The 22,444-nt window shown below is 45.9% G+C and overlaps 1 protein-coding gene across 1 annotated transcript in view; it reads right to left on the bottom strand.

Moving 5' to 3' along the window:
* LOC147883570 (DNA (cytosine-5)-methyltransferase CMT3-like) overlaps positions 1-21,022 on the bottom strand; it is a 185,510-nt gene extending 164,488 nt beyond the window's left edge. The window contains exons 1-2 of the mRNA XM_087399517.1: positions 20,734-21,022; positions 1,795-2,108 (exon numbers count right to left, since the gene is read on the bottom strand). Of these exons, the coding sequence (XP_087255643.1) occupies positions 1,795-2,108; positions 20,734-21,022 (603 nt within the window). The remainder of the gene's footprint in view (positions 1-1,794; positions 2,109-20,733) is intronic.
* Between the last annotated feature and the right edge of the window lie 1,422 nt (positions 21,023-22,444).

The following is a 22,444-nucleotide window of genomic DNA, read 5'->3' as shown; positions in this document are numbered from 1 at the left end:
CAGTCGTCTCGGGTACAAGAGGTTGCCAATGACTTTGCCCTTACTTCCGTCTATGGCAGAGTCATTGGACACTCCCCCTCCAGATCAGCCATCGGGGACTGGCTCCAGTCCACTCTCATGCTAGAGGATAGCCACATTGAGAAGGTGGCCCTTATGGGAAGGGGCATCTTTTGGCTTAAACTCTCCACTGCGAAAGCTGCGAGCAACCTGATTGCCGGTTCCCCCACATCTGTGGATGGAAAGATCATTATGATAGTCCCTTGGTACCATGGATTCAGCGCAGTGGATTTTGATGCTCGTTTCCGCATACCTCGCCACCCAGTGACGCTAGTTTTTCCAGGCCTTGCTGCTGAGCTACGGCCGATAGTCAGGGACCTGGGCTCCCACTTTGGCTGGGTAATGCATGACACTTTCGCCGACGCGGTTACTACGGCAGGAGCCCCTCGAGTCCGTGTGGCTGTGGCAGACCCTGCGACTCTCCCTGCAGTGATTGAGATCGTGACAGACGCTGGCAGCATTACCCAGAGCATGGTAGTCACAGGACAGCCAGGCCAGTGCCTGAGGTGTCACGGCTTCACCTCCCCCTTCCCCTCCCCAGGCAGGACACCCCGAGTCTACACCACCCTTTGCTTGCGGCATCCATCTGTGGAGTTAGTTAAAGAGATTGAATGTAGAATTAGGTGTTTTTGTTGTCGGAGGGTAACTGACTCTGGATAAGAGCGATCTAGATACAAATAATGGAATGACAGCGCGTGCATATGGACACACCCATATGCATGTAAGCACTCATCTGTCTAACATTCCTCATACTGAGTTTGAGGTCCAATTGAATCGTGAGAGACTAGCAATAAAGGAGAAATAATTAAGTATGCCAGATACCATACAATTGTGCAAGTAATTGAAAGTGCCGATCCCTAAGTAATGTTCCAAATGATATCATTTGGGTCTCTTACTATTGCCATCATCTATTAGCAAGCATAATCGTGATAAGCACGCTAGAATAGATGATTGTAGTAGGACCGCTAGCCTGAATGGCAAGGGAATGAAGTCGATTTTCACATCAGCGGTGACTTGTTTGTGTGTGTGTGTGAGAGAGAGAGAGAGAGAGAGAGATCCTACAAGGTTGGACAAGAGTTCAAATGTCTTCACGGAAGAATTATAGGTAAGAGAGAGATCCTACAATGTTGGACAAGAGTTCAAATGTCTTCACGGAGAATTATAGGTATAAGCCATATCAGGATTAAAAGGGAAGGAAAATATTCTTTTGTAGAAAAGCAGTAGGATTTGATTATGAATCGTTCATGAGATATGCGATAGTTATAGGTTTCTCTTCCTAAAGTCGGGCGTCAAACAAAGAGATCTTATGAAAATGCGTACTCAAGAGCTTCCACCGCTCTTTAATACTTAGTGGAGCTTCAGAGAAAGGGGCATGAAGTAGCATGCCATAACCTCAAATAAATAATGTCCACATAAATTGCCCACTAAAGTTTTTGTTTGCGCTAATGAAGGTCTTGTGTAGAGGTCCTCCTTCAAAGGCTCCGGATGATCTTGTCAAAGCTTGCAGAACCTGACCAAGATGCGTTCATTTCCCCCCTCTAAAATGCTATATGCAGTTTAGTCTCAATCGCATGTTTTGTCCTGATAATGTCACTCTTTAATTGTAAATGAACGCCAGTAAAATGCGGAATATCCTTACGATGCAGCTTTTATGTGACGGACGAGGCACGAAAGTACATACGAATCGCAGAGTCATTTTGGGATTAGACAGAAGATGAAATAGGAATGCTAACATACCTTGTTTGAAATTGAATAACGCTGTGGCCATCGCTGCTTAGCTTCCGTGTTACTGAACGGGTTACCAATGAATTGAGCACTGTAAGTAATTTTCTGTGGTTTTTGGGGGTTGAATAACTTCCGTCTTTTGGTGGGAGCTACGAACGACTGAGCTTTTATCCGGCGCAAGCATTCACTGTCAAAGTCTTCTCCGGGCATGTCGGCAACGTCCATTTCATCGTCATGACGGATCATTTGGGCGGCTTGTCGTCTGGTCTTCATTTTAGTTGGGCAAAAGCTGAAATTGAGATCGGTGCGAAAGAGGAACAAGTCACCTGAAATCGAGATTGGAGGCAGTGTCTTTCGTATGAAAGAAACAGGCCAAGCTGCAAAGAGTGATCAAGGCCAAGGGATACGGCTCCGAAGGAATGAACAGGAGTCGCGAGCTGGGAGGAAATTGCACAAGATGGCTGGAAGCCTGCATGCATGAAAGCGGTGTGATAAGAAAGATGCGCAGGCGGCAAGGTAAGCAAGGCCGGAGCAATGAATATTAGAGGGAGGCAAGCTATGGAGAAGTGAGGCTTGTGATTGTGGAGAAGCAAAGATGAGAGACTGACCGAGGAGGCAAGCGAAGGGAGCGGGGAGGCAGCAAGCGATGCGAGGGAGAGCAAAGAATCAAAGAGGTGAAGGAGAAAGAAGCAAGAAGAAGAAGGGTAAGTAGAAAATGGAGTGTGCATGGCTATGGCGAGTAGGCACTCGTGCATGGCGAGGACGTTGGCTGTCTGCATGCCTACGTTACACTATCAGTCGCCATGCACGTTATAAATTCTCACCTACAACTTACACGCATACGTCCCCCGCCCCTTCAACCTTGGAATAACAAAACTTAGTTTTACATCTCTCCCACCTTGGCCTACCTGCGGGACGGCCTCCCACCATGGCCTACCACCCCGGCGGCCCTCGTTCCACCACAACTTTCTGCATAGACGCACCCTCGATAGCGCCAACTTGGTGGGTGCGCAAGTGCGGGAGTCAAGAAATAAAAATCAAAATCTCCCCCTTAACATAGGTAATAGCGAGGCAGTGGAGTTGGAGTGAGGCAAGGAAGCCGAGAGAGAGAGAGAGAGAGAGAGAGAGAGAGAGAGAGGGTGAGGCTGGAGAGGAGTGTGTAAATCTAGCATTAACCCAATACACCGCTCTGGCAAGAGCTAAGGTACAATAAAATAAGATAGAAACAACCAACTTTCCCTCAATATTTTCATAAACCTGGACACATGCCTTAAACTATTAAATGATAATTTCACATTCGAAAGGCTATAAATACTTGCAACAAGTGCTCTTTGAATTTGAATTGCCAATGGAAGCTTGAATATTTTGCCAACCTTTCCTTTACTATGCATCCATATTTGTTGAAAATGATTTCACATCATTCTTAGCCATTGTTAATTGAAAGAAGATTTTGTGCCATATTTGGAAGATAGAAAACTTCTCCAATACTATTTACAATAGCGATATTATCACTATAGAATGGTATGTTACAAATTCCTTCAATTTTATGGCGTGTGTTATCAAGAATAATCACATTCTCTTTGATTTTTTCTTGGAAATAGTGCAAAAAACCCATCTTTTTCAACAGTCATATGGTTTCTTGCACTTGAATCAAACCATCAAGCATTTTGTTCTTGATGATTTTTGAAATGAAACTTTATGTTGGACTTGCTTCCTCAAAATTATCTTGATTTTGTGAACATTAGCATAACATGCAAACTATCTATCCTGATTGCCTTGATTTTGGTGTTGATTGCCAATTCTATTGTATTGACCCCTAGCTATATCTACTTGTTTCTTTATGGATTCAAGTTCCCAATGGCTTGGGATTCCATAGTAATGACAATTGCATGTCTTTCTAGGAGTTTGGGTTGGATTACCTTCTTTTCTAGAGTTTCCTCTGTCTCTCGAGGATCCCTTTGAGTGGAAGGATCTTGATGCTAATGATGATGACCTAATGAAGATTGAAAATTATTAAAATGTTTGCTAGGGTTGTGTGAATGGTTCCCGCTAGCTTGATTATTTAATTTGTGTGAATTTCTACTCTTTGGTGGGGAGTTCTCCTTCATGAGTATGTACTATATACATATTATCTACATGCATATTATCTACAAGCTCTGAACGAGATGTTGACCAAGAGCCATCAGGCATCCAGATCCGACAGATATTGGCAGCCTGTCTTTTGTAGTGTAAACTCTTAAAAAATTGCTTGGAAGAGCAGCCTTTATCCAAAAATGCCCATTGTCTGGACCGAGTTTCCCATTTAGCAAGCTTTCTGCGATCATTGGATTGAAGAGAGAATTGAACCTGACATAAGAGCATGCTTTCCTCTGAAGACAAAGGGCGAAGATGAGCAAGCTCAGTCAAACTCTGACAAGTAAATTTGGCATATGCTACAGTCTCCATTGTGGCTTGCATATAGGATTTTTCGTAATCTCGAATAATTGTTTGCATCCGAGCAACCAAAGTCTGCTAGGCATAATCCAAACCAATGTGTATCTAACGAGAGAGAGGTTGAATAGCATCAGAGACCAAGGCTTTAAAGTCACCATGCTCTAGATAACTATTATTAATCAGCAAAAGCCTTCGGCAAGGCAACCTGTCAGTGGGAAATTCATGTAAAATCAAACCATGCCTATGTTTCAAAAGTCAACATATGAGTGTGGCATAAGGTGTTGTCACACCCGATTGAAGGGCATTATTTAAGTCACCACAAATGAAGGCATGTTGTTGCCATGGATAAGTATGCATGGCAGCCCAGATCAAAGCTCTATCACGAGAAGATTGGGGGCATAAACCGATGCAAATTAAAAAATTTCCCCTTGAACAAGGCATTGAACAATAATCCATCTACCATGGCGATCATTGAGAGCCACAACAGGTTGAAGGTCGTGCTTTACCAAAAAAGCCACACTAGAAAAGGACTGCTCTCCAACATAGAAGATATCATAACCAGCAAAATGGCCTATCTGATGAGCATACATATGCTGATTATGCTCTTGCAAAGCAACTATATCAGGCTGCAATTGCCTGATATACATCCAGACCAGTTTTCATTTGCAACCATCACACATTCCCTGTACATTGAGAGTAACACACTTCAGATGATCGAGCATATTTACAGTTATGGGACAGGTATGTACAACAACTAACGGGTTGTCTACGTCTGCATTTCCACCTCAATGTTCAGGCATCTGCCTTGGGGGTTTTAATGCTTTAAAAAAAGGCGGGCCATTTTTGGCGTTTCTTTAAAAAAAATAAGTGCCATATAGGATAAAACTGTGGGTTGGGGGGACGGGGGGGTTTTCTTTTAAAATAATTTATAATTTATAAAAAGGGGAAATTTTCTCTTCTATATCAATTAAAAGAAGGGGAACGTAAAGGATAATGAAACAATTTTTAATTAATTAAAAATAGGAAAAAAAGGCTTTAATAAAAGACACATGTAAAAACAAGGGGGTTAACACAAGAAAAAGAAAGGGGGGGGTTTTTATTTCTAAAGGAAAGTATGGGGGGGTTGTTTTTTTGTTTTATCGACTACCATATGGTGATGAAAATTAGAGAAAAAGAAAGAATTCGCGGGGGAGCATCCATAAGAAGGAAAGTGTGTGACTGTGTGAGTGTGTGAGTGAGAGAGAGAGAGAGAGAGAGAGAGAGAGAGAGAGAGAGAGTGAGTCTCAAGGTGTGAGAGAGAGATCCCGTGCTAGCCCTCGTGCTCCCACACTACAGCTGCTTGTTTTTCCCTCAATTTGATGCCCTTGAGGTTTCGTTTGATGCCCGTTTTGTGTCCGTACGCTTTGTCAGAAGATTTAAAAAAAAAAGATACTGTCAAAAATCTATACGATTTTGTCCGTACAGCTCGGGAAAATCCGTACAGCTTTGTCCGTACAATCGGGAAAATCCGTACAGTTTTGTTGTCAAAAAAATAAAAATAAATAATCATACTATTAAAAATCCGTACGATTTTGTTCGTACAGCTAGGAAAAATCCGTACAGTTTTGTATCTACTGTGCTTTCCTCCTTGTAAAGCGTTGCTGCTTCCAAGCCTTTTCCTTAGCTCGAATGGCAGATTATTCCTATGAGAATACCTTTCACAAAGACAAGTTGGTTTCCAACAAGAAACAAAAATAGGTGATGGATTCAGATGATTCCCTTCATGACTCTACTGAGGCTCAGCTTGTTTATGAGGTTATGCATGAAGGGTTTGAAGACACCCACAAAGGTTGGAAAGATCCACTTCCCACCACTGGCATTATGGTGGAAGTGGATGATATATTTGATCCAGTTAAGGAGTATGTGAAGCATGCCATTATAATTCTCTTCCCAAGATAGATGCCTGCTGCAGCAGATGTTGGGAATTAGTTGACTCTGGTTCTTATGTCAAAAAAGTTCATTATGCATTGAGGGGCTTTTTTGAGATCATCATGGATGATGAGGAGCACCGTCAGGTTTTGCTGGAGCACTCTCCTCTCTTCTATGGCTAGCAGATGGTCCATGTCCTACCCTGGTCTCCCACCTGGGATTATCAGGCATTGATTCGGCATCGTTGCCTTGTTTGGTAGAAGTTGTGGATTTTCCTCAATGCTTGTCTTCTCTTCTACCTAAAATTGTGGCTTCCCTCGGTAAGGTGGTATGTCCACCACGACCCAATGGAAATTTGAATCGCTTCTGCATTTTGTGGGATATAGATCATCCCACTCCAGCTTCATATTTGGAGTGCCTTTTACAAGCTCAAGTGGGGGCTATTTGCAGGTGCTTGCTTTGAATGCAAGCAATTTGGGCACATGGCTTCACAATGCCCTAAGCTCCACGGATGCCAGTGCAAGCTGAAATGGTTCAGCCTTTGAATAAGAATGCAAATGCCTCTTTTGTGGTAAAAAACAAAGGGGTCAAATAGTTTTTCTGTGTTCAAGACAAAGGCAAAGCCCCGCTGTCTCAAATGGTAATGCTTCTTTTCCCGTGCCTTTGTCCTCTCCACCTCAGGGGAAGAGGGAAAAATTTTTGACTGATGGATGGCAAACTCCTTGCAAAGTGATCTCCCCCAAGCGACCTTTGCCTTCTCGGACTTGGAGTGGTGCATCCTCTCATGGGAAAACACCTACTGAAAACTCTGGTGTTGGCTTGACCTGGGCTGCTGTGACTGCAAATCGGACTTTGTTTCCTGAAGAAGAAGTTGCTACACTTTTGTCCTCTCCTTAGGCTGATGCTTCATCCTCTGCCTGCCACAATTACTCTCTACTTGGCACGTAGTTTCTTACCCTCCCTAGAGCTGCCTACCTACCTACCTCCTGATGATAGTTAGCATACACCTAACTACCCTAGTGCCTATCTACCCGACTACCCAACCAATGTGTCTACAAAAAACCTATGATATCCTACTCTTTACCCACTGACTGTATGTCATGACCCGTTATACGTAGCTCTCGATCGCACGCACTGTGTCCTACATTTGTGCCCACTATGATCTACTACATCGCTGGCCATCGCTTGGTGCTCTAGTCTTTGAGTCTCCTACTCCTGCAACTAAGTACTTTCTCTTGTACTTCACCTCGCTTCCCTCTGCGCCTAAATTGCCCACTGCTCACGACTGCGACTGCCCATATGGATACTCAAGTATGGTTTTTTTTGGCCTTCTTGGTTCCCTTTATGAACTACTTACACAACACCCCCATAATCCCCTCTCTGTGACCACCCTCTACTCCCTAGTCTACCGGCGGCGCTTGGCCCACCCCCTCTCCCCCCTCTTTAATTCTTTTAGATATAGACCTTTTTTCCCCCTTCTCAACCTCGTTCTTTTTTCAAAAAAATCCCCCTTCTTTCCTTTAGTCCTTTTCACCCCCCCCCCTTTTTTCTTTCTTCTCTTTTTTTCTTCTTTCCCTTGTTTCTTTTAAGGTAATAGCCGATTCTAAAATCAACCACTTTAATGTGGCTTACATTGGTATAATTTTAATTAAAAATGCATGTACCTTAGCTTAGAGGTAAGGTTTTAAAGAATATCATGATTACGCCTTATTTTCTCTTTTTCTTTAGCAAGAAATTATTAAATTATTTTCTATAGCAAAAAAATTATTAACCTATTTTTGGTGTTCCTTTATGAGACATGTTTTCCCTCCTATTGGCAAGATGTTCTTTTATTCAATCAATTTTTCAATGTTCGTGTTGTTTAGGGGTTTCTTTTTTTAAACACACACACACACACACACACACACACTCACCTATTACTTTTTTTCACACTAACACCTTGTATGATTGACTAATACCGATACATTGTTTTGGTGTGGTGCAGCTCACCTAGATGACATGGTATTGATAATGGTCTCTATGTGAACTTCGATGTAATATGCAATTTTTCAATGACCGTTGAATTTATGAATTGGTACCTTGTAAGCTTTGGAATATATGACAGTTTTTAAATGACTTTTTAAACCATGGCTATATATCATTGATCCACCTTTATGGATAATCTGCAATGATAAGGCTGCCAAAATGGATTCACACACACCTTTGTGCTTACCTAGATGACATGGCATGGCCTATGTACTTGTTTTTGATGGGTATGATGCTTTGTACAAACGTTAAACTTAAGGCTTCTGCAAAGTATTAAACCATTCTTTGGCTTGATTTAGAATGAAGATTTTACTTATTTTTTACTCTATGAAATTATCCTTAACACTAAACCCTATGTCCTAAATTCTAAACCCTAAACCCTTGAACCTAGAGCCTAAATCGTTCACCCCATATTCTACATTCTAAATGCTTTATCTTATATGCTAAACCCTAGACCTTAAACCCTAAATCATAAATCGTAAACCATACAACTTACTTTCTATATTCTTAACTCTTAACCTTAGATACAAAGCTATAAATCCTAAACCCTAAACCCTAAATCGTAAACTATAAACCATATAACTTACTTTCTATGCTTTAAAATCTTAACCTTAGATACAATGCTATAAATCCTAAACTCTAAACCCTAAAACCTAGATCCAAAACCTTAGAGCCTATATCTTAGACCCTAAAACATAATCTCTAAACCCTAGACTCTAGATTATAAACCCTAGGTGAACCCTAAAATACAAGCAATAGTTTACAATTTTTGGTGATTTGTTCAACAGGTTGGGGTTGCACCCACCAACCTATTGCACATGCAATAGGTTGGGGGGTGGTCCCCTTACATGTGCAACTGGTCGGTGGGTGCAACCTCAATCTATTGCACAAATCACCACGATTTGGTGACTTGTGCAACAGGTTGATGTTGATGCAAGAGAGATTGCAAATGACTCCAATATGCTCACTAGTATAGAGGATGTGTCTTGTGTTGCAAGTGACTCGAACATGCTCACTGGTATAGAAGACTTGTCTGGTGTTACAAGTGACCCAAACATGCTCACCGGTATATAAGACTTGTCTTGTATTGCAAGCAACTCAAACATGCTCATGGGTATAGAAGACTTGTTTTGTATTGCAAGAGACTCAAACATGCTCATTGGAATTGTTGATATTAATGATCATGGCCATGATGTTTTCATTGGAATGGAGAACAAAGATGGCAGAACATCTAAGACTTGTGATGGTCCTAATGTACTTGCTAGCGTGGAGCATATGGATGGCATAACATCGACTTGTGAAGGAGAAACAATTCAACCACAAAATTCAAGAGGCATTGGCAATAGGTTGACTTTAATGAACGAGTTGTCTACTAGATTACCAATTCCAAGATATTATAAAGTGACATCAAAGAATTCCCAAGGGCACTCTGCATTTGATTTTAGAGATGAAGATTCAAGAGAAATAGATTTAATGCCAGATAATGGACCCACAACTCAAAAACACAAGACACTATTCACAAAAAGAAAGTATGTCCAAAGGTGACGAATCATGGCACCAATTCCATAACCCTAGAGACATGTAATGTTATCTGAGGAGAATACAAAAAGGACTCTTATGCACGTTTTTTGTAGGAAACTTTGCATAAGAAAAGTTCCAAAATATGATTGTGAAGCCATGCACATCAGCAGTTGGAGTAAGATAGGGACTAATAGACATAACTATCTTCTTCAAGAGTTTTCTTGTTTTCTTCATCAAGGGGACTCAAGGACAAGACACTGTAAACCCAAATTGAAACCCATGGTTAATGGGACATCTATATGTAATCGAGGATATCAATGGTTAGCTAGACTATCACATGGTACATATTGGACCCTCTGGGTAGAGGTAAAAGACAAAGTAGTTCATAAAATTCATGGAAATGCCTACAAGCTTAAAGGAAAAGGAAGCAGTAGAAATGCAACTACAACATTAAAGCAAATCCTTGACATTCATGCATTACCACAGACTCATCTTCCACAAGCAATGCCAAATAGAAGTGTGGAATGCCAACATCATCTTCCTTTGGGAATGACAAAGAAGGTTGTGCTCGAAAACAATCAATAAAAATTTACAAGATAGAGAAGAGAACATGATTTCAAGGGCAACCTTGTGTAAAATTTGACGTGGACAAATTTTCCATGTCAAGACACCATCAAAGCAAATGATGTCAAAATGCAAGACATGTGATGAATTGACAAATGCCATTGAACATAGTAAATGTGAGTACAAGCGAGAAAAACATATAAGATCATGGCAAACAATCCATTTAACTCATGTACAAGATGCTAGATTGTTGTATGCCTCTTGGAGAGAGGAAGATATTGTGCATGTCAAAAAGTCCATATGCATTACGATTGATGGCATGGATGAGAATACAACAACATTACCAAGGTATAGACATACCCCACCACCATTGGAGTGTAAATAAGGATTGAAAAACACATTTGTGTGGAGTATTAGTGCATGGATTGTGACTCTTTGCGATGTATGGATTGATTGCTTGCATGAACATGATAGTAACTAAGTGGAAACATCCATCATGAACGCAATATGGAAGGTCATAGATGCACATGGATGTTTACCTTGCACCTTTCGAAAATAGGCCGATAAAGCTGCTGGAGAGAAAAAACATTTCTGATTTAGCATGAATAATGACATTCCAGTGATGCAATGGAGCAATGGAAGCACTACTCAGTGGATGGAGATCATTTATGGAGTGAGCCATATGCTTTATTACAGAGAATAACTCCATTGGAGGAGACTAGAGTTGTTCTTGCAGAGAACAAAGCACTTGACATAGATGAAATGAAAGTCTTGGATGCCTTTATTAAACATCTTCAACGTATGACACAAAAATATCATGAGCAAGAAATAAAAAATGGGGAGATAATCAAGTTAGTTGAGGCACTTGTTAAATATTTACAAAAAGAAGAAAATTTAATGAACATTGAATACTTTGAACCTTTTTGGCCAAAAGACGTTATGGCATCGAGATCCACATTGGATACAAATACGGCAATAGATGAGGAAGAAGCTAAGCAATGCCTTTTACCTAAAAAATATTGTGGTAGGAAGGGGGATAAACCCTTACCAGATTTTGTACCATATGATGAGATTTAAGAGGGTATGGAGAGGGTAGGTTTGTTGCAGTTTGGGCATCTGATGCAGATTCACAGTTGGATGAACAAGGTGGCCCAATTTGGGTGGCAAAGGTTGCTCGTATAGCAAGGGATCAGAAGGGAATGCCTATAACATTCATAGGTTTATGGTATGAACCAAAGACTTTGAAAAGTCTCTGTTGACTCTGTGCCAACATGAACTTATGAAGAAAGAGAAGGTGTAACAACTTTGTGACACAACTTTGTGTTACGACTTTGTGTAACAACTTTGTGTTACGAGTTTGTCTACATGAAGAGAGAGAATGTGTTACGACTTTGTGACACAACTTTGTGTTACAACTTTGTGATACAACTTTGTGTTACAACTTTGTGATACGACTTTGTGTTACATGCAGAGAGAGAAGCTCTCCAACTTGTATAAATACCCCATAATGGAATGAAGCCCACACTCTTGGGGCATTGTGTTGAGTCTACATTGGTATTCCAAGCATTTGTCTCAAGTGTCCATGCTTCCTTGCACTGCACGTCCAAAAGCATGTCCTAACCTTGCAACCCTTCTCCCCTCTCCTCCATCCCTGCAACCCACCCTCTCCCTCTCCTCCTCCCTCCTTCTCCTTCCTCCTTCTCCTCCTCCTCCCTCCTCCTCCTCCTCCTCCTCCTCCCTTCTCCTCCTCCTCCTCTCTCCTCCCCCTCCCTCCTCCTCTTCCCTCCTCCTCCTTCCTCCTCTCTCTCTTCCTTCACCCATGCTCTTACACCTTCTTCCTCTCCCCCTCCTATGCTTTCCTAAACCCTTAAACTCCATGATCTACGAGGGAGACGAGTTCTCCACCATGTACTCTACTCTGAATCTTGGATCCTCCTTCTAACCCTAGACTCCTTCTAAACCCTGGAACTCTTTCTGAACCCTGGAACCTCCTTCTGAACCCTTGAACTCTTTCTAAACCCTGGAACCTCCTTCTGAACCCTTAAACTCCTCCTAAACCCTACAACCCCCAATGAAGGCGAAAGCCTTCATTACCCCAACAACGATGGTTTACGTGCCTTTTACACATGCGTGCACTTTGTTCGCTTACCACACTTAAGCCTACGTCTCTCACCGGAACACGACTCGAGGTCCTAAGCTACATATATACTACAACGACAATCCCAACATATCTGTAGGTGACAAAAAGCCTCGGAACCCTGCAACATAGAATACCCAGCTCTTCCTACAAAAGCAGTAGGAAAGAGTCAACATTTGGCGCCGTTGCCGGGGAGACTAGCGTCTCAAGTAGTGAGTAAACATACGTAGGTATGTGTAAAACAAGACACTACTTTGAACTTTCACGAAGATAACACTCAAGGGCAAGGAGAGTAAATTTTTTTTTTAAATTCTAGCCAAACATTTCAACCCCAAACATCCACTTGGGGTAACTACCTTAAGAAATTTTCTTAATTTCTTAAAAAGAAGCCACATGATATACAATCAGGCTAGGTAGTGGACACGGATGCGTAGAGCTTTCAATTTCGATCATTTTACCTTTTTACAGAAAGGCAAACCGAGCTCTCCATAAAGAGTTATGGCTCGGGAAGAGTTTAGGGTTAAACCCTAAACCTCAAATCCAAACCTATAAAAACCTACTCCACCCCCCCTCATTCTTCATCTTTCACTTTTTGCCTCCATTCTCTTCCTCATTCTGAGCCCCACGCAAGACACTCCTCCCTCTCCATCGACCACCCCCTTACTCCTATCCTCACCATCATGTAAGTGACATCGAGCCCTTCTCGCAGCGATGACCTAGCCTTCTACCCACCGTCCATTGTTCCGCAACAATCCCGTTACATCGAGAAAGACTTGGAGAGCGTTCAGGTGATCACTTCTCCCTGCTTTTCGATTTCAGTCTTTCAAGTTTTTTCCTCTTTTTTCCACCTCCCCCCTCCCCCTCCACCACCACCTTCCCCCCTCCCCCTCCCCCTTCACCACCACCTCCCCCTTCCCCCTCCCCCTTCACCACCACCTCCCCCTTCCCCCTCCCCCTTCATCTCCACCTCCCCCTCTCCCCCTCCCCCTTCAACTCCACCTCCCCCTCTCCACCTCCCCCTCTACCACCCCCTCCCCCCCTCCCCCTCCCCCTTCATCTCCACCTCCCCCTCCACCACCATCTCCCCCTCCCCCTTCATCTCCCCCTCCCCCTCTCCCTCCACCACCACCTCCACCTCCCCCTCCACCACCCCCTCCCCCCCACCCCCTCCCCCTTCATCTCCCCCTCCCCCTCCACCACCATCTCCCCCTCTCCCCCTCCCCCTTCATCTCCCCCTCCCCCTCCACCACCCCCTCCCTCTCTCTCACTCTCTCCTCTCTTCCCCTCATTCTCTTCCCCCTTACGCTCGACCCCTCCACCCCCCACCCCCTCCCTCTCTCTCACTCTCTCCTCTCTCCCCCTCATTCTCTTCCCCCTTATGCTCGACCCCTCCACCCCCCACCCCCTCCCTCTCTCTCACTCTCTCCTCTCTCCCCCTCATTCTCTTCCCCCTTACGCTCGACCCCTCCACCCCCCCCCTCTCCTCTCATCTCCCCCTCCCCCTCCCTCTTCATCTCCCCCTCCACCACCCCCTCCCCCCCTCCCCCTTCATCTCCACCTCCCCCTCCTCCCTCCCCCTTTCTCTCCCTCCACCTTCTCTCTCCTTTCTCTCTCCTCTCTCCCCTTTTTCCCCTCTCTCTCTCTCTTCTCTCTCTCCCACCCCCTCTCTCTCTCACTCTCTCCTCTCTCCCCCTCGTTCTCTCCCCCACCCCCTCTCTGTCTCTCACTCTCTCTTCTCTCCCCCCTTACGCTCGCCCCTCCACCCCCCCCTCTCCTCTCTCTCCCCCTTACCCCCTCCCCCTTACCCCCCCCTCTCTGTAAACCCCCGCCCCGCGCACCCCCCAGCCCCCGCTACCCTGCCTGCCGGCGGCGCACGTAGCGCGCCGCCGCTGCCCTGCGCACCCTCCCGCCCCCACTACCCTGCCCGTCGGCGGTGCACGTAGCGCGCCGCCACTGCCCCACGCACCCTCCCGCCCCTGCTACCCCGTCCGCGGCCCCGCCCCCAGCCCCGTCCCGCGACGGCCCTCCTGCGACCACCCCCCGTGCACCACCCCCGCCCCGTCGTTGCCTCGTGCACCCCCCGCCCGCGCAGCGCCCTCCTACGCCCCCCGCGCACCCCCCTCTCCCCTCCACGCCCTCCCCCCGGCGTCGGCCCCCGCCCGCCCGCGGCGCGGCGCCACCGGCCGCCTGCCCCACCCCCCAACACCTCCCCCTCGCTGCGCACACCGCCCCCCTCGCCGCGCACCCCCCTCGCCACCCCCCGCCCTCCCCCGCGCACCCCCCTCGCCCTCCCCCGCCGCCCCCGCGCACCTCCCCTCACCCCCCTGCGCAAAACCGCCACCCCCGCCCTCCCCCGCGCACCCCCCTCGCCCTCCCCCGCCGCCCCCCGCGCACCCCCCCTCACCCCCCTGTGCAAAACCACCCCCCCCTCCCCCCCGGGCGCCGTCGTCGGGCAGCCCCCACAGCTTAAAAAAAAAAAAAAACCCTAACCTAAACTAACCTCAGGTTAGTTGCTAACTGCAGTTAGGTTAGTGGTTAACCTAGGTTAGGTTAGGTCGGTTAACCCTAGGCTAGTTAGTCTTAACTACAGTTAGGTTAGGTTAGTTAGGTTAGGCCAACTAGGTTAGTTAAGTTAACCTCAATTAGATTAGTACAAGTAGGTTAGGTTTGTAGTAACTACAGTTAAGTTAGTTTAGTTAACCCTCAGTTAGTTAGACTAGGTTCGGTTAGATTACCCTCAGTTAGGTTAGACTAACTCTTTCGTTAGTAACTAACTATAGTTAGTTAACCTCCCAGTTACAATAACTGGGAGGATCTCGGTTAGTTAGTCTAACTAGAGTCACTTGGTTTCAACCCCTCGGTTGGACCTAAAGTCCATTCACACCACAATTAGGACCCCCCAATGCCAAAATTACACCTCCTTTAACCTCTCGAAACTCATCCGTTTGGGACCCAAATTGAACCCCGTTTGAACCCAGATTTCACACACGAAAACACCACGTTACGAGGTATTTTTCGAGCCCATTGCACACCATTTCGGCATCCCTAGCACACGTTCATTCGCGCCCCCGTGTGGGCCTCATTTTGCATTAATTCACTCGTATTTTCACGCCGTGACCTCCGATTAATGATCCGTCTGCACCGGCACATTTCCCTACACACGTAGGACAATCCTAGGCACATTATTAACACGACGGTCCCTACACAAACTAACATCACTCTAACTCTCCTAACAACACCACCTCCACAAACGCACTTGGGGTAGCGACACCCTTGGTAAATCACGCACAATCTGCATGCAGTTACGTTCCGGCCAACGACTTCGACTCCAACGCTCGCCCCATCCGCACCTAACTCCACTGCAACAACCGCCCCCACCAATCCTCTACCCCGAATCCCCCCCTGAGATTCAACAACTTCCTTTAACTCCTCCACGCCCCAACATGGCTGGACGTCGTCCTGAGCATGATGGGGATATCGAGCTTGATGCCGAGGCTGACAACTTCTTCAATCGACGAAATCACAACAATCAAGGCCGATGCCCCTTGGGGAAACTAGAACTTCCCAAATATAATGGTAGGGGAGACCCAGCTCGCTTCCTCCAGCATTTTGATGCCGCATGTTGAGCAGGTGGTGATCAATCCCATGAAACCAAGGTGGCTTGGTTTCCAATGGCCTTAACTGATGAGGCATCAGAATGGTACCTCGACCTTCTTATGGAAGAACGTGCCACATGGGACCTACTTCAAACCGAATTCAAACGTCGCTTTCAAACGGAGAGGCTACAAGATGATCCCGCTCTCCAACTCAGCAAGACCGAACAAGGCCGGAGGGAGGATGTACACACATACCTGGGAAAGATGAAGAGATTGATCGCCAAATGTGACCCATGTCCAGATGCAAAGTACCTCACGGCATGGTTCATAGCAGGTCTACGAAAGAAAATCCGCAAGGATATGAAAAAGATAAGTAGCTATGAAACATTCAGTGCTGCTCATGCGGCAGCCATTGACATCGAAGATGGCATGACAGATTCAGACACTAGCAGTGATGATGCCAGATCAAATACACGAGATAAACACTCAAAAAAAGGTAAATCAAAGGACACTGCCGAAACATCCAATGAAGATCGCCTCGAGGCCATGACCTTGAAGCTGAAAGAAGATATGATGCAGGCCATGGATCAAAAACTTCACTTGTCTCAGCCACCAACTCAAACATATCCACGGCGAGAAAATGTCTGGTGCCCACACTGCTTGGCAAATCATACAGCAAATGAATGCCCAGTCCTAAGAGCAAGGATCACTGCACAAGCAAATCCACCGCCACGGTTGTGGTGCCATATCTGTGTCGTCGGCGGCCATGATGAGACCAGTTGCATCTTCAACATGCGCAACAATCCGCCTGGACCACCACAATACCAAGCGGCACCCATGCCAGTATACAGGCAACCGGCACTTGCACAAGCACCCCTAGCTCCGAGACTAAATCCTGTTCCCGTTCGGACACAAGTCCCACAACTACTCAAGAATCCGAATCCACGACCGTATCCAAGAGCACCAAATCCAGCTCCTCAGGCAGTTCCCATTCATCAATTACAAAAGCCGAGGAAGTAGACTCGCTATTTGAGTATGAAGCAGAGTACCCAGTGTACTATGTAGAAGGTGCAGAGGGTCTAATACCAGTCTATGCAAATCAAGTGCGACCCAACACATTTCGAGCACCAATCAAGTGTTACGGTTGTGGAGAAAATCATAGGATCGCAGAGTGCCCTCATCGTGGTAGCCCAGCCACTTTCCAACCCGCTCTACAGAGATTGTGGCATAGGACATGCCTGTATGGATTGTCCCATGAAAAATAAGGTCCCAGAACAAACAGAGGTTAAGCCTGACATCCCCATCGGCATCATTGGGGTGGACCATCAAAGTCTGGGTCCGGCAAGTCTAAGGTCACAACCTATCAATGTAATTACACGCCAACAGAAAGCGACCACGAAGGACCCTATCATTCCAATCCAACCGAAGCGACTTCTAAGAAAGAAAGCACAAGTGCCTCCACCTCCGCCAAGCAATGAGCAGCCGAGTTCATCCACATCAACTCCCGAGCCTCGAATAAAAGAAGCCCCATTCCTGAATGCAGAGGTGGAGAAGGCTCGTTTTCAGGCACTTCAGCAATGGGTCCAAAATGAACAAGCTCAATTTGAGGCTCAGAAACAAGCTCAAGACCCACTCCATGACTTGGCCCCACAAAGTATTGATACTGTACTCGAGCCTTTGTTCCAACAACAGACTCCACAACAGAATGTTCCGCCACGTCAACTTGAAGGAGCTGCACTCTCTAGCATCCTGAGTTGCCCTGTGTCAATTCCCATCGGAATCCTCTTACGGAATTGTCCCAATCTCTAGGAGAGTTTCAAAGGATGGATTGAACTCGCAAATCCCCCTCCACCTATGAACGACATTGAAGATATCCCTGTGCGGATGGGTGAGAAAGATGACACATGCAACATCACTGTGCCTTTGATCCACAAGGCATATAATGAAGTCCAAGCCATAGTGGATGGTGGAGCAGGTGTCAATGTCCTATCAAAGGAGCTTTACGAAGAATGGGGTCTCCCACCAATGCAAAAGGCTAATTTCAACATACGCCTTGACGATGATTCACGGGCTAAACCCTTGGGAATAGTGAATGGCGTGTCCACAAAGATCGCAGGAGTCCGCTTTTCCCGTCAATTCACAATCTTGGATCTCCCCAAAAAATCCTATCAAATCTTACTGGGACGTCCTTGGTTACGGGAAGCATCAGTCCTCCATGACTGGGGAACGGATAGATTGACAATCCAGAATCGAGACACTGCAGTCCGGGTGAATGTGGGGACAGGAGCTATTAAACCAATTGTTCCTAGAGAATTGGATGACACATCTTCCACGACAATCTCAAGCAAATCAGATCCCTTGCAACAACATGCCATAGCAGGTGACTCACAAAGCAATGTCAATAACTGGATACAAACATTGGCAACCATCGACAACTGCCATTCATTAGACCCCATCTTCTCACAGATAGATGTTAACGCACTACAGGTCGATCCTCCAGTCGATCCTCCACTGCCACATGAAGAACCAATCGATCTAGAGATGCCATTCTTTATGGCTGACCTCGAATGGGATAATGAACGTGAAGAAGGTACCCATACCAATGATGACTCAGATTTTCCTTGGGACCTTGAAACAGAGGCTGCGAATGCTGAAATTGAAGATCAAATCTTTGATAATGACCTAGCCATTCTGCATGCCCTAATGGCAGTTGAGCTCCCAAAAGTTGAACCTCCACAGTTGCATAACAACAGAAGATCCCGCAAGAAAGCTGCAGGAGGAAATCGCAGAAAAGCCAAGGCCGAGCACTTCAATGAATTCGAACGAGTCCAAACACGGATTGTCGAATTGTATCTTGCAAAGGCAGTCCCCTCAAAATCAAAACCACCACCTCTTGAATGGTCCCCTGAGGGACTGGAAGGAGTATGTGCAGCACATGAACCCTTACTTGGAAACACCTTGCTAGTGGACAAGTTACCTCACAGTTCCCAACGTAAGAAGTTTCAGAAATATAAGCCACATGTGCGGATGAAGCTCGATCAAGAGACTTCAGACAAAGAAAGAAAAGAAGAGCCTAACAAATTGCTAAATGCAACTATGCCACCCAGTACATATGACACATGTCAGGTTAGTTCAACCCCATCAGAGGCCGATCTTCGAGAAGTGCCGGAATACTTTAAGAATTATACAAGTGGCAGTGCACCAATAGATATGCCAAGACCAATCAGAGAATCTGAAGTTCAAGAAACCGATAGCATTGGAGAAACTCCAATCTATGAGGGACCGGCAAAAACATGCACAATAAACCTCGCCCTTGAAGGGGAGGAAGAAAAATTGGTTTTCATTGGGAAACAGCTCCGTCAAGAAGATGAAATCAAACTCAAAGACCTCCTAATGGAATACCGTGACTGCCTAGCATGGTCATACAAAGAGATGAAAGGAATTTCACCAGAAGTGGCAGTTCACACGATCCCTATAAGGGAAGGTGCTCGCCCTAAGGTATGTGGACCTTATCGCACAAATCCTAAATATGGCACCATGGTTTATGACGAGCTGGAAAAACTCCTAGATGCCGGATTCATCTACGAGAGATAGAGCACACTGATTGGGTTTCACCCATTGTCATTGTGCCTAAATGCAACAAGAAGCTCAGAATATGCGTAAACTTGAAAAATGTGAATGCCGCCACAATTAGGGATCACTACCCCCTACCCTTAATAGAAACAGTGTTGGAAAAGGTGGCAGGATCCGAAATATATAGCTTCTTGGATGGCTTCAGTGGCTATAACCAAGTGCAAATTGCTCCTCAAGACCAATCAAAAACAGCATTTGCTACAGAATGGGGTATTTTTGCATATAGAGTCATGCCATTCGGCCTTTGTAATGCCCCAGCCACATTCCAGCGAGTCATGTTCATAGCTTTCAAGTCATTCTTGAATAAGTTTTTGTTGAGAGTTCACGCTCAACATCATGTGATCATGTGTGCATAGCACCATCACGTGATCATATGTGCATAGCACTAACCTTATAGAGTGCTATAAAGGAAAGGGTTAGATCCCCTAACCCTAACCCTAAAAGGGTTTGTATATATTCTATTTTTTCAACTAATTCTAGTGTACAGTTAGTCATTTGTGGTGTGCTCTCTAGCTGTGCCCTCTCTCCTCATCTCCACTCTTCTCCTCTCCCCTCTTCATATTTTGTCATGGTATCAGAGCTTCCTTGTCTTCCGCTGAGACATTGAGATTCTTGAGAGTGTGAGAGAGATTGTGAGATTGAGAGTTCTCTTGAGTGATTGTGAGATTCTTCCGTTCACTTCCGTTGAGAGAATTTCCGTCCATTGAAAGAAGATTTCCGTCATCTCCTTTGAGAGTTATTCATTCCGTTCATTCTTTGTGAGGACTTCCATTACGGTGAGAGAGAGTGTTCTGCTTCCTTTGTACTTGGAGTAAGAAAGGAAAGATAGGGAGTCTTATCTCTGCAAAGAACAAGTAAAGCTTTAGTGAGATCTCTCTTCGAAGAGAGAAGAGAAAGAGTTCAACGAGCCAAATCTACACGGGACTGCAACGACAACCACTGGACTGCGTCGACCTCGATCGACCTTGGCAACTAGCAGCTCCTTCCACGCCCGCGACCTACAACGGGCTCTATTCTTCGCTCGAATTCATTTCTACTTTACCGTGAACCCCCACCACAGAACATGGCGATGCGTCCGACAGCAGAGAAGCTGCTTTCCAACAAATATATATAGGCAGCCTCCTCGCTTCGCACCTGGGCTCGCCGAATCTCGAGAGGCTTCAGCGCGCGGTACAGGACAATGAGAGCTCAAAGCAAGCACATTTGGCTTCCTGAATCCTCCAGAGTGAGAATACGCGGAGATTTCAAGGCTATGAGTGCGAAGTCGACTCAGGAGCTTTTCGGACCTGCCTTGTGGAGGAAGAAGTCCGCAATGCTCGCGACTCTGCGAGCTGTTTGAAAGCTCAGAGAAGGCCTTGTGAAGCCGCTCCCAGCGGTCGGGGAGGGCCTCGATGGCCGAAGCAACGTCGACCGGGGAGGCCATGAGCGCTGATAAAGGGGAGAGCTTGAAGAGCTTGAAGAGGAGAGGCTATGGCGATGGCGATGGCGTTGCAAACGTTGCTTGAGCTCCTCGAACTACACAATGGCTCCAACCTGCGACAAGGCTCCGTCTCCAGCATAGCGCCTCGGCTCCACGCTCGACTGCCTAAACGGAGCTCTAAGGTCTCCACTGCTCCATCTACAAACGCCACCTTCAACGACTGCCTCCAACGAAGCCTCACGACTCCATCGACGGAATCTTCAAAGATTTCGTAGTATCTTAAAAGATTCCGACAGGCAACCACATCCATCTGACACGTGGCAGATAAGCTCCAACCTGGGTCAGGGTAAGTTAATCCCAGTTAGATTGATCATAGGTCAGAGAGCTTGGTTTACATTGTGACACGTGGCAGACCTTATCTGCCACGTCATCGACCTCACTCAGCGTGCCACGTCATCATCTTATCCAGTGCCACGTCATCTGCCACGTCATCACTGCCACATCATCACTGCCATGTCAGCTGCCACGTCATCTGTGCCACGTTGGTGCCACGTCATCATTGCCACATCACCTGCCACATCAGCACTGCCACGTCATCTGCCACGTCAGCACTGCCACATCATTTGCCACGTCATCAGGCCACGCCATCTGCCACGTCATTTGTGCCACGTCATCATTGCCACGTCATCAGTGCCACGTCATCAGTGACACCTCAGCACTGCCACCTCAGCACAGAGCTTCACTGGCACACCTCTTGCTTAGCACAGTGCCACATCATCACTGCATGTGACTCACAGTGACACATCATCATTGAGCACCATTTGCACTCCTTTTGCCCCTCCACCTAGATCAAGTCATATCTCTTGATCCAGGAAGAATTTGAGGGTGCTCCAAAAAGGAAAGTCGCTCGATTTTTCGTGCTCTACGCGCTCGTTATATCACGCACACATTTCGACGCAAGTTACACTCACATTTGAGCCTCGCCGACAAAACCACTTCCTTCACGCACATTTGCCTCTACATCGACGCATCTGACCCAGCACTTAAAAAGAACAAAGGAAAAGGAATTATTTGCTGCTCTTTCATCGATCGATGGTTGGTTTAGATCTAGATCAGAGTAGACTAGATCGCCATAGAGGGGACGCTTTGAATTCCCCAAGTTGCCAATCTAAGCCATGCCCGAAATTCCCGACTAGTACCTACTCGGAGTCAGTCCATACGCTCACATCCGATTTCACATCATTAAATTACCTGAAACCTTACGTTCATCAGTTCAGTGAGCAGACTTCAGAGTTCAGAGGCATTGCAGATTGATTCAGTGGACAGATAGCACTTGATTTCACACACACATGCCACCATTGTAAAGCCGATTTGGCTATCTCACGGCATCGTGCACATCATTTTTCAGCCTTGTAAAGCCTCTTG

The sequence above is a fragment of the Dipteris shenzhenensis genome, chromosome 28 (assembly GCF_047967505.1).
Source record: "Dipteris shenzhenensis isolate YYH24624 ecotype China chromosome 28, Dip_SZ_1.0, whole genome shotgun sequence".
Classification (NCBI taxonomy): Eukaryota; Viridiplantae; Streptophyta; class Polypodiopsida; order Gleicheniales; family Dipteridaceae; genus Dipteris; species Dipteris shenzhenensis.
Note: the sequence above shows the minus strand (reverse complement) of the source record. Positions and strands in the feature narration are given on the sequence as shown.